The 12,333-nt window shown below is 40.0% G+C and overlaps 1 protein-coding gene across 2 annotated transcripts; it reads right to left on the bottom strand.

Annotated features, from left to right (window-relative positions):
• Nucleotides 1–2,796: 2,796 nt before the first annotated feature.
• On the bottom strand, nucleotides 2,797–9,442 carry LOC310951439 (vesicle-associated membrane protein-associated protein B-like). 2 transcript variants are annotated; one of them, XM_083919652.1, is made up of 6 exons: nucleotides 9,065–9,442; nucleotides 7,693–7,845; nucleotides 6,475–6,578; nucleotides 6,146–6,226; nucleotides 5,579–5,752; nucleotides 2,797–4,707 (listed from the first exon to the last, which is right to left on the bottom strand). In XM_083919652.1, exons 1-6 carry the CDS (start codon nucleotides 9,120–9,122, stop codon nucleotides 4,534–4,536), a joined length of 744 nt encoding a protein of 247 aa, XP_083775778.1. In that variant the 5' UTR covers nucleotides 9,123–9,442; the 3' UTR covers nucleotides 2,797–4,533. The 2 variants fall into 2 exon arrangements, with proteins under 2 accessions (XP_083775778.1, XP_083775779.1); XM_083919653.1 differs by having other exon boundaries at nucleotides 5,579–5,710.
• Between the last annotated feature and the right edge of the window lie 2,891 nt (nucleotides 9,443–12,333).

Here is a 12,333-nt window from a genome sequence, read left to right as displayed (position 1 = left end):
AATTACACTTATTATATATATAAAAAAGAATAATACATAAAACAAATCCGCCAAAGACCCGAGGAAATCAAGCTAAGCTAGCTAGCTGCTAGGCTACACTGACACTTCGCCCTGAACCCTGGAAGATTGTTGATGTTTTTTCACTTCCTGGATAAGGCCCGATGACGTCATGTTCCCCAACGATGAGTGGGCGGGGCTTGTTGGATCCGTCTCCATCTGCTGGACAACTGGAGAACTCAAGGTTTAATCACTCAATCAATCAATCAATCAATGACCTTTGTTTCAGCTCGAGAGACACTCGGGTTTCCCTCATTTACAGTGGCGCCGAGCACACAATAAAAACAGTTACAAGGCTGACATAATGAAACAGATCGAAAACAAAAAAACAAATATAAAATACAAGGAGTAAAGAGTTCAGCTAAAACAGCTACAGTGCGATCAGTGGCGGATTAAGGTGGTCAGGGGCCCCTAGGCTACTGTTTGTTTAGGCCCCCCACTTACTAATCATGCTTTATCAGAAAAAACCCTGCTAGAACAGAAGAAGATCTGCAACTTTGAAAAATCCTGTCAATTTAGGAATTTTCTTTAATAGATCTTGGTTCTGTTGTTCCTTTTACATCCCAGAGGAACACGGACTTTGTGACTTAGGAGAGGTATGAAATGAATCTAATTTTATCTTATACTTTCCCTTTTATGATGAGCTGAGAATAACCTTTTTCAGTGAAGTGTTTGGTCAAAATCCTGGAAAGTCAGGATTGAGGATGGAGTGGTTGTTCCCTTGTAATGTTTATAAGTCAGCCTCTTTTGTTTCAAACACCTGGAAGAAACGTCAGGATGTTTTTTTGTTAGTATTAGTATTGTTAAGCATCTACTTTTGGTTTCTGGTCTGTCTTGTCTAATAACGGTGTCTTGTAAGCCCTTTCTGATTGTGGGTTGGGCGTATTTATTATACATGACACAATAATAAAATTAAATAAAATAAAAAATCTTTTCTTCATTTATTTATTCTATTATTTATTCATACATTTATTCATCTATTTATCCCTGTATTTATTTTTGCATTTATCTATTTATTACTGTATTTATTTATTTATACATTTATTTATGCATTTATTTATTGTGACTTAAGTCATGCCCTCCAAAAATGTTACTGTGTTGCTTTGCTTTGCAATTGTTTTTAAAAGTAGCTCTTTTTTTTGCAGTCATTTATTATAACATGCTTTCACTCCTCTGCCATTTTGTTCTTTTGATTGTGCATCATATCATCCCATGAGGAAAATTTCTAAACATCTTCACACAAAATTCCATCTCTTAAATTTGAGAGAACCCGCAGGTGCACCGCCCTGCTGCTGGGATCTGGTGAACAACACATCCAGCATACAAACGCCTATACCAAAAGGCTTACCACGGAGACTGTTCTGTACCTGAAGCAGCTTAATAATATGCACACGTCTCCACATTCAGACGTGTAATAAAGTGTTTTTTTGTAACTATAGTGTAACTTCTAAAGCCTCTGAACAGATTTTTAGTTAATCTGGATGATTAAACCTCTTCTCTGGACTGTGTGTGTGTGTGTTTGTGATTGATTGACATCTTCCTGAGTCTCCTGTTAGCTTTGTTTCACCTGTTAAGGCGGGACTAAATACACCTGTAATATCTTTAGAGATAAATGGACATTTATGACCTCATTAATTCCCATCAAAGCTCTGCCCCACTTTAACCCAAGCAGAGGTCTAATCAGCCAGAATAACTGAAAACACCTGTGTGGATATTCAGAGTCTCTAAGTATGCTCATATACAAGACTACCTGATTCATTTCTGTGCAATTCACTAACCTCCGTATAGTTTTAAATAATAAATAAAGGCCAGACACACATCTTTATTCAAATCAGAAAACTGGTATATGTCCTATTACCTGTCGGGTTTTAAAGGGCTACTCCGGCTATTTCAAATAGCACTAAGAAATAAAGTTGGTTGACTTGCAACAGAGACATAAACAAGGGCCAAATCGATGCAGCAGAGGTCATAATATCCTGACTTTTATTCACTAGTATGTCTCAAGCTCCTAGAATTCCCACAATGCAACCAATAACTGAAAATTGACCTTTGAAAACCCCTCACCACACTTTGTAATGGTGGTTAAAAACTCCAGATTATAATCATGATTCATCTCCATTTCAGATTCTGCATATGAATGCAGAAAAGGCAACAGGGCAAGATGTGGGTCACTGGGGCAGTCTGGTTTCTGTTAGTAGCCCAAGTAGTATTGACCAATCATGTTTGAGTGCTTTGCAGGTAAACAGCCCCTTTGGACAGTAAAAGAGGGGAAGGCATTGGCAAAACACATCAGCATTTAGCTTTTTATTATGTTTTTTACACATTCATATGCAGATATCTGTTTATGGAGACATCGTTGCTCAGACCCAACTTCAATCTTGCGTCTCAAATTGCTAATCAACAGCTCCAGCTAATAAGCAATGGCCGTTGCTCAGTTGAGGAAGTCTAGGGTTGGATATCCGTTGGATACACCAGAAAGTTGGAAATATTAGCCGTTGACAACAGAGGATAAATCATTGTGAGACCGATAGGTGATGGGTTTCAGAGACTGGATTATGATTAAATCTCTCCAGAAGACAATGTACTAAATTAGTGGAGTGTTTATTTAACCCGTTAAAAAGGTGTCCCTCCCCCAACAGTTTTTGTAGCTACACACTGACACACATACCCCTGACAATCTGTGTTCAAGTCAAGACTCGGAAAAAAAAAGAGGAAACTTTTCAGGCAGACAGTTGTGGGTTCATGTATTTTAATTCATTATGATGCTACATGATCCATGGTGATTGTTTATTCTCTTCCTTTACTACAATATGTTAATAACTTTGCCAGTTATCTTTTTAAGTCTTTCTTTTTATGTACATACAAAAGAGTATCCAATTACTGTGCGATTACGTTGTTGTGTGACTGTATCGTATGTGTGGTCTGAAGCGCTGATGCCTTTTTTTTCTCTTTAATGTAGTGTGTATTCACAGGTCAGTCCTCCCAGCCACCCACAACCCCACTTCTCTGCTCCCCGCGCTCCCTCAGGCAACGGGAAAAATACAGATATTTTGTTTTTCCTTTAACAACCTGCTTAGATGGTCATGTGACAGCCGAGAAAATACAGCTGTGTTGTCTCAGTTATCTCAGGACCACCAGAGCCCTACATCAAACAAAAGAAAAAGATGATTGAAAGGAAACTAAACACACACACACACTCAAACATAAACCAGACTCAAGATGGTCCCTTTTGAGAAGACAGTATTTTTTTTTTTGTCGGCCAATATAACGTCAACACTCAAAAATAATAATAATCATAATAAATCCAGGTCATATCATGCAGACTGCAGAGTGGACACTTGAATATAGTGCATTTGAATATTACAGACAACAGAAGCATCGTGGCTACATGATAATATAGGAAGAAAAGCAAACAACTGCTAATACACTAGAGGACGCGATACAATACTCCATGGGCAAAATTAAACAGGGTGGCCATAGCTATCGTTACATACTGCATGTTATATATTGAAAGTGTCTGAGTTGGATTTGCATGACAGATTGAGTGCTTTAAAAGGGGAAGTTTTTGTTAAGTGCCTCTCTATCAACCTGAGAAAGTACTTATCAAGAAACTTAAAAGTGTTAACTGGGAAAATCTGATGTCTTGAATCAAATAACGTTTTTTTTAAACGAGATCACCTTGCAGCATTAAATCTTTACCGTTACCTTGATTTTAATTTCACAAGTGGCCAGAAAATAGACTTGTTGGTACTCTACTGATTTCTTGGTCTGGTAAGCCACAAAAATAATCAAGTTATAATCTGATTTTCATCAAAGACCCCCATTTTTCTGTTGCGTAAAGGAAATCGGTATGATCTCACTCACACACACACAGACACACACACACACTGGCTCACATTTTTACCACATACTGTTTAAAAGACGACACACTGAATTTGAATCTAGACGAAACGTATTTCACTGATCACGTGTTTACATCTCCTTGCAGATCATCAGTAATAAGTGGAAGAGAGATTATCACAAGAGGAGTGTTAAATCTTTCGTATAGATGTGTATGAGTGAGAAACTTGAAGACTTAAGAATCAATAAAAGACTTTAGACATTCAGCCAGCGTGAAGCCACTTCCACACACCACTAACTGTTACCTGTGCAAGTTGCGGAAGATCCATTAGGAAGGAGAGATGGACGGAAAGAACAGATCAGAGGTGGTGATTATTTCACACATGCACACAAATAAAAGGCAAGAACTGTGACAAAACGCTTGCACTCATGGTTTAACTTGGGATCGCATTCCTTTGTTCTCTTTTTACATGTTAAATTATTTTCCATCCAGACAAACCAAGATATTGATAAAAAAAGCAAAGAAAGAGAAACCAACATAAACCCAGAAGACATCCACGTTGCCATCACTGACATGTCCTCCCGAGCATGCCGTCCGCCCGTCCGTCTGTCACTGTGCTCTGTCTGTCTGTGTCTCTACAGGGCCAGCTTGCCAATGATGACTCCAATGACAAAGAAGAGCACGCAGAGCGCCAGGATGCGGGTGCTTAAGCCTTCGTCCCTCATGGCAGAGGTCGCCATGGCGGAGGAGGAAGATGAGTGAGGAGAGCCCATTGAGGTCACCTTTCTCTTCCGCAGGCCATCGTCCTCCTGCAGAAGAGCATACATTTAATATTAATAAATTACTGTTAAACATTACTTCTGAGAAGTTGGGAACACTGGTAGGTACAGCAGAGAGGAGCCTTTAGACTGAAGTGCTGCCAAATGCAACAAATGACCCCTGGAAGAGAGAACATTTGGTGCTTTGTTACATTTGAGAATAGAGTTTGTTGTGGTGGTAGAGTGGGATTGGTTTGGGTCATTAAGATGAAATAATAATTCCTCCTTTTATCATTTTTGCTGTTGCCAGTTTCAAACCACAGTTTTGCATTTTAATATGGAAATATATGTTTACGTTTTGCTTTGTGTTGCATTATACAGTGACATACAGTTTGTCAAAATCAGATGAACATAAATTAAACAGTCTACTTGTTATTTTTATCGAGGAAAATTAAAATGTTTGGATTAGTCCATGACATAGCCGAAAGATTAATTGACAGAATATGTTGTTGTTGGGAGCACTAGTACAGTTGTGACATCACAACCTTACAGGAGTCCCAACGGCTCGTTTAAAGGCAGTTTCTGAATTCGGCCTGTGTTCATTTCTCTGTGGATTGATGTTTTGATGCTTTCACAGTATTATACAGCACCTCGACCTGCTTTATAATCCAAAAAGACATGGAAATCTCACTTAGGCCTTAGTCTTGTACTCCTCAGACCGCAGTATAAATAAATGATCATTTTTCTCAAAATCATTTACCTTGTCATTTTATGTTTTTTTATGATTTTATGTTTTTTAACTGTTAACAACACATTAAAGAATGAAACTCTTTCCATGTATGACAGAGTTAGTGCTGGAGTAGATAATACAAGACTGAATGAAAACGCAGACTGATCGCCTTCTTGTTTTTATGCTTCTCACCCTGATCTGTTTGTTTTCTTCCCGTAACCTCTGCACCTCCATTTGCAGCCGCTTGCACTCCTCCATGATCTTCTTCACCTCTCCGTCATCCAGCGAGGCACTGCCCGACTTGGGCAGCGTGGACAGCTCAGTCTTAACAGAGGAGGACACAGTTTTGTTGGTTTCACTCTCATTCTTTGGAGAGAAAGTGAAGGCGGGGGCGCAAGAGGAAGGAAGGGGGATGAAGAGACATGGTCGAGGGTGAGATGAAAAGCACAAACAAATAAATCATAAATGAATAAATAAGCATGTAATGGATGATACAGTGATGTGTCGCTGATGGGTAGGAGACTGAGAAAACTGGGGAAAAGGGTAAAACAAACTAAGGAAAGATTCAGTTTGAATGTTTCAATCTGGTTTTAGTCTTTGGGATCTAAAATGGCTATTACAAGTCTGCATTCATTTAAATGTGTGAAATACACAAGACAACGTGGAGACAATGGGACTTTTGTGCATCTACACTTAACACAGTGATCGGATGCTTACAGTAGCACAACACATGTCTGTTAACCAAAGAATTAGACTTACAGTTTTGTCATTTTCCAGAGGCATTTCAAATGCACATCTCAACTTTGAATCCATCAGTTCCTCAGGCTTTGCCTCCTTCCACTGTGGGCAAGAACACCGAGAAGGAAAGAAACAGACAGAAAGAAAATACAGTCAAAGTCCATACAGGGATTTTTTAGCATCAAAAATTATCTAGAAGAATTACATTGTCCGAATTTTGGTCGTGTATTATTAATGTTTCTGCACAATGACATAAACACATGTAGGCAGTCAACAGTCGCAGAGTTTAAGGAATAAATAATTATGACAAGAATGTAAACCCAAATCATATCTTGCGCTCTGGTACTCACAACGCCTTCCATGTCAGTCATGTCGTATGGAGCCACCATGGACTGCACCATAAATTTGTGTTTACTCTTTTCGTTGGGGTCGTAGTCAAACGGCTGTAGCATAACTGTGGACCAAAAAAAATAACAGAAGGGAAAACCAGAACATTAGGGTGAGAGACACATCCGGTTTGGCCTCATAACAAATTATTACACACCCTGCAAATGAAAAGATGTCAGTCAGGTTTATTCTTTGGGCTACACTGTGACCTGCTGCTCAGCCTGGATGATTATTTACTTAGTCACTGAAAAGTACAATGGTTCAGCTCATGAAGAATGTTAGGAATGCAATGATGGTACTGTGGATGATAGAGGCGTAGAACCATTTTAACTCAAATAGCAACATTACAGCGTGTGGAAAGATCACAACTTAAGCTAGTGAAACTGTATTAAAGAGCCTTTAGGTATTACTGAGTCGTGATGTTTCCACCAGAAATCTCCTTGCAACCTTGCAGAGAGACTGCTGGGCTATGTACATTATTTTTTTTAATTTTATTTTAGGTTTAATACAAATACAATAGGTGATTATTTTTATTTGATTTAATGATATTTCTTCAATATAACAGAACAACTACATTTCTTCCGTTCCCAATGCTTATTTCATACTCTAATAATCTGAAACCTGATAGAAAGGTTGGGGTACTTTTATCATCTTTTTTTCCAGATTGTAGTTTCCCAGCACCTGCAAAGGTTTTACAGATATGCCAACAGATGATTTCTGAATACTATTTTAAACCTCAAGAGTATTTTATCATTACAACAGTAACTGGTGAAACTGAGGCTAGAAGATTTATTTTTGTGCTGAAACCCAATACACGCTGGCTGGTGCTTGAAATAGCTGTAACACTGTCTCCTTGGGTAATAGCCTGTATTCAAGAAAAATGATACGATTTTCTCTCAACTTATTTTAGTCTTGTTGCTGGATGAAAATATCAATAAATGCATCGTTCTACTGGTGCACAAATGTAGTGATTAAAAAAAAAATTCAATACCTATCCCTAATTCAGACATATTGTCTGAAAGCAACAACAGATCATCACATTATTAAGACACACAAAAAAACGTATCTGATTGTATCAGTATCACCCAGATCTCTGAATGAAATGTGAAAACCACACTGTGTGTTTGAACATCGACCAGGCTTTTCACCAGAAGATACAAACATTATTTTTTTTTACGAACCAGAAACATTGACGGAGTTTCCAGCGTCAATGATGCCACTGTTTGGGCGCACACAGTATCTGCGAGGCGCGGTCGTCTTGACTTTGAAACACACATTTCTATCTGTGGGGTTGGTGAGCTTCAGAGTGGCAGTGACGACATCTGTAAACGGGCCTGAAGAGGGCACAGAGAAAAAGCACAGTGACTCAAGGGAAAGCATGTGTGTGAATTCGCAGTGGTGTCATTTGTGTATGTGGCTTCAATTCCTGATTAAGAATAAAAAAACACATGCACATATTATTATTGTGTGTCTGCAAGGATGAATGAGCAGAGTTTGTGAAGGACTGCCATACACACTGCACATTAAACATTCAAACGGTGGAAAAAGCAGCGGAGTGTCCAATCGTTTACTTTATTATTCATGCCCCGCCCTCAGCCAGATCCTGGACACTGTAGAAAACACATGCACATCACCTTCAATAGACTGCCTTGCCTCTTTTGACAACTGAACCTTGTTTTTTTTCTGGAAATTTGTTGGACAAACAACCTCAATGTGTTTTCTGCTCTAATCAGATAAACTGTGCATCACCAACTGATTGTGCTTTCACATATTTTCCTGGGTTTATCTTTGCTCTGTAATAGTCATTCAATGAACAACCAGCTCACTGACTGATCCCATCACCTTTAGGCTACCACTTGACCCATTATTAAAACAATATCACACACACACACACACACACACACACACACACAGAGTAGACATTATCCCTGCCTCACAAGCTCAGTCTGTATTCTCACAAGCTCTCTTTGCCTGGATATAGAAAATCTGGGAAGGAATTTAGGGTTGCACGGTGAGAGTAAACGGTAAATCCCCTTATAATATTATGAAACAGTCATGGTAATAAAGCTGAGCAATGACATCCTGATCGCAGAAATTGCTAGAATAGTCACTCCTTGGCAGCAAGTGTGTTCGCAACAACACCGAGAGGAAGACGTTTGTGTCAAGTATTAGATCACATCGTTAAGATGATAAAAGCCAAAAAGCATGTGGAGCAAATGAGTTAAAAATAAATTAGAGAAACGGAGCGGTGGGCCTGCACTGACGCTGCAATGAAAGCAGTTTCACTTGCTAGCTAGGTTAGCTAAACGCTAGCTAGTTAGCATCGTCGCACACAGTTTCGTTTCACCTGTCAACGCCTCTGCTGTCGCACACACAACGCAGAGCTAACTTCAGCTGTATCAGTCAGTTTGATGACAGTGACAACACATAACAACACACCAGCAAACGTTAACTGGTTAATGCGGAATACACAGACACAGTGGCTCCCATTCTCGGCTTCTTGTTAGCCCATGTCACCCAGCCCCCCGGCCCTGCCCTCTGGTGGAGCCTTACCTCTGAACTTCAGTTCGTGTTGTGGCTCCAGCACCAGCACTTGTTCTGTTCGGGCCATGTCCCGGAGCTTCTTCCTGTCGTGGCGGCGAGGACAACGATATATATATATAAATATATATAATTTTTTTTTACCGCAGGTAGCCCGAGGAGGTGAAGCAGTTAGGCTCCAGAAGAAACAAGCCCCGCCGCCCACTAGGTGTATCTACGGGAGGGAAGGAGGAGTTGTGATTACCAATGCAGCACCGCTCGGACTGACTGCCACCAACAGCTGCTGGAGGCTAACGTGCTAACTGCTAACAGCGGAGGGACGGACAGACAGACAGACGGGACGGAAGCGGAGACTGTGTGTAACTATGGACGACGCGGCTCCACTTCAGTTCAACCCATGGAGATATAAAAAGGAACGGACAGCGTATCAAAAATGGCGCCCCATTCATTCCTATGGAAAGCTGCTCAGTGGCGCAGGCTCCACTAAGTACGGAACCATTTTTGCTTCCCGTGATCGCGGGAGGACTTACCGGATATAGAAATGCTCGAGAGCCAAGCACGAGCGAGTCTGTCTCGAGCGCACGAAGCCTCTTATTCTTTAAGAGTACGTATCTATGACGCGTTAGATTGAGTAAATGTTGTCTATAGTTGGCATATGATCAATATTTATTTGAATTAGCCGAAATAGTGATACTGTTTTAACGGTTTGAATCAAGCAAAGTGATGTTTGTATTCTTTAGTGACCTTTTTTAAGTTTCAATCGCCTGACTAAAATGTGCCAAAATACCATCTAAAAAAAATAAATAAATATTGTTTTTACTTTCCTGCCCTAAGCAGTATCTTGAATACAATTGGAATTATTATATGTGTATATTTGTATCCATATATTTATTAGAAATAGTATGTCTACCAATAACTAACTAAAATACCACAAGTAGGCCTATTTAGTCTGATGAGGTTTCACTACCCATATTGTAATACACTTAAATTGTACACTGGCATAGACTACATAGCTAAAAAAAATGGTGGCGTATCAAGTTATAATGTTTATATTAGCCTACTAAGAATGTTAGTAAATTACGTACCATCAACTCCTCTATTAAATACGTTCGTGCCTAAAATAACAAATCACTTTCGTGTAGGTCATGCTGCTAGAAAAAAACTTTTACTGTATCCATTAGATGGACTATAGAAAACACATCGGACACAATGTTTTTAAAGTGTGAGCAGCAGAGGTGTGTCTCTGTCGGAGTCTTGATCTGGGATTTTACGGAGACGGGAACAAAGCTGCGGCTGCGTTTCACTACGGCTCTTTTAAGCCACGCACCCACCTTCTCCTGTCCATAACTCCATATCGGTCTGGTCTAAACTTATGGAAACATACATTTTTTTAGTAGAGGATCTGAAGATAATTATGAGCCTTTTGATTTGGATCTAAAAAAAAAATCGGTAGAGATCTCCTCTTCCCCGCATGTATGGGAGTGAATGGGCGAATACGCTTCCGGGCACAGGACCGCCACTTAAACAGGCGAGTGCTGCAGTACCGCGCTTGGCCGCTAAGCCCACGGTGGTGGCAGACGGTGACGGTCCTGGGTTCAAGCGACGCTGAAATATCCGAGGCAAATGGAAGGAGGCTGGGACACCAAAAAAAACATGTCTGCGCTTTGGTGTATGACCAAACCCCCACTACAGCGACTTCCTGGTTGATCCAACACGGAAGTGACACAAAACTGCAGTTCTCCGAGTGTCCACTACGATAGGTTTCCACAATAGAGCAGTGTCTCATTGACCCCCATGTTAAACAGGCCGTTTTCACAGCATAAGTAAACCTATTTAAGGACTGGTTAAAAATCAAAAAACATTCTAGTTTGTATGTTTAGGTCATATCTCCATGACAACACTGACGGGGTGAAATTTTTTGTACAACGTTAGTTTTTATTTTATTGGAGTTTAAAATTCATGAATAATTGGGGGCGCGGCATCTTGAGTGACAGCTAGCCGCTGGCCCTCACTTCTCCTCGGAGGCTAGTTGTCAGGATAACCACGCTAACTCCATCATCTCGACCTTGACTGTGGTCATTCGCATGGCGGTGTTACCATAAAGGGGCCTTCGTATGATAAGCTTTTGGCGCTGAGCTCAATAGTTTGTTCTCCAATTTTGTTCTCCAGTGTATATATATTATGCCTTACAGCCCACAATTTTTTCCTTTTATCCATTTGGCACTACCTTATTAGTCATTTAAATGTCAATGTTTAGTTCTGATGACATGCAGTAAATATTAAATTATTTACATTACATTCACAGATATGTCATGAACAACTGGGTACCATGCCAGGCTTTTCTTTCCAGGTCATAGGTCACCTTTATTAACTTTGAACTTGCTTTTACAAAAAGTCACTTTTCCATCCTAAGGGAAATATAGCTGCCTTTAATCCCATCCTTATTCACTTCTCATAGAAAGTTAACGTAGAGTAGGCGCTGCGTTGCATCTATCTATTCCTGTATACTTGCAGCAAAAAAATCTCACCAAAGGCCTTTCTACTTACCTCCACATCAAGCGAAACTTAACTGAAGTTGGTAGGCCCACCCAACAGAGTGAATTAGCTCCTGTAGATCAAGGTCAGCGTGTGTATTTCCACCACGTATGTGTCGAATGTATTCGGTATAAAACGTTCCTTGTGGGTGAATAAAGCTCGTCTTGTATTGGAGGCATAGAAGAAATTAGTTAAATTCAACACTTGTGTGCTTGGCGGTGGGGAATTATCACTTAACAAATGTGGTGATTTGGGGTTAATTCTTCCTTTAGACAGTCAACTGCAGGATAAAGTCCTGCCAGTTCCTATTTTATGGGGAAGGAGGCGACTTTTTTTGTTTTTTTCATCTTTCAACCTGAATTTCCACATTGTTGAGCTTCAAAACCAGAGGCCATCCTGTGTACAATCTTCATGGTCGTCCCTCTAAACACATACTGTACTCTGCGTATCTGAAGAGGAAATGACTGGTAAACGAGCAGGAAACCTTACTTCCTCTAGCACTGGATTTACAACAATCCCTCTGGCTAAAGACAATTTAGGGATAAGATTGCAGAATATGCAGTTTATGTGAGAAAGTAGAGAGCGGTGTTGCCTGTCTGTGAGTGTGTTTACATGTGTAATCACAGACCTGTTGCTGTCTGCACCAAAAGAAAACCTTTATTTCTTAGAGCGTCTGTTCAGAAAGTAGAGACCCATATTTGATGTACACATTAAATGAAGACTAGGGCACTGAAAGGAGAGAGATG

The sequence above is a fragment of the Echiichthys vipera genome, assembly GCF_963691815.1.
Source record: "Echiichthys vipera genome assembly, chromosome: 9".
NCBI classification, from domain to species: Eukaryota; Metazoa; Chordata; class Actinopteri; order Perciformes; family Trachinidae; genus Echiichthys; species Echiichthys vipera.
Note: the sequence above shows the minus strand (reverse complement) of the source record. Positions and strands in the feature narration are given on the sequence as shown.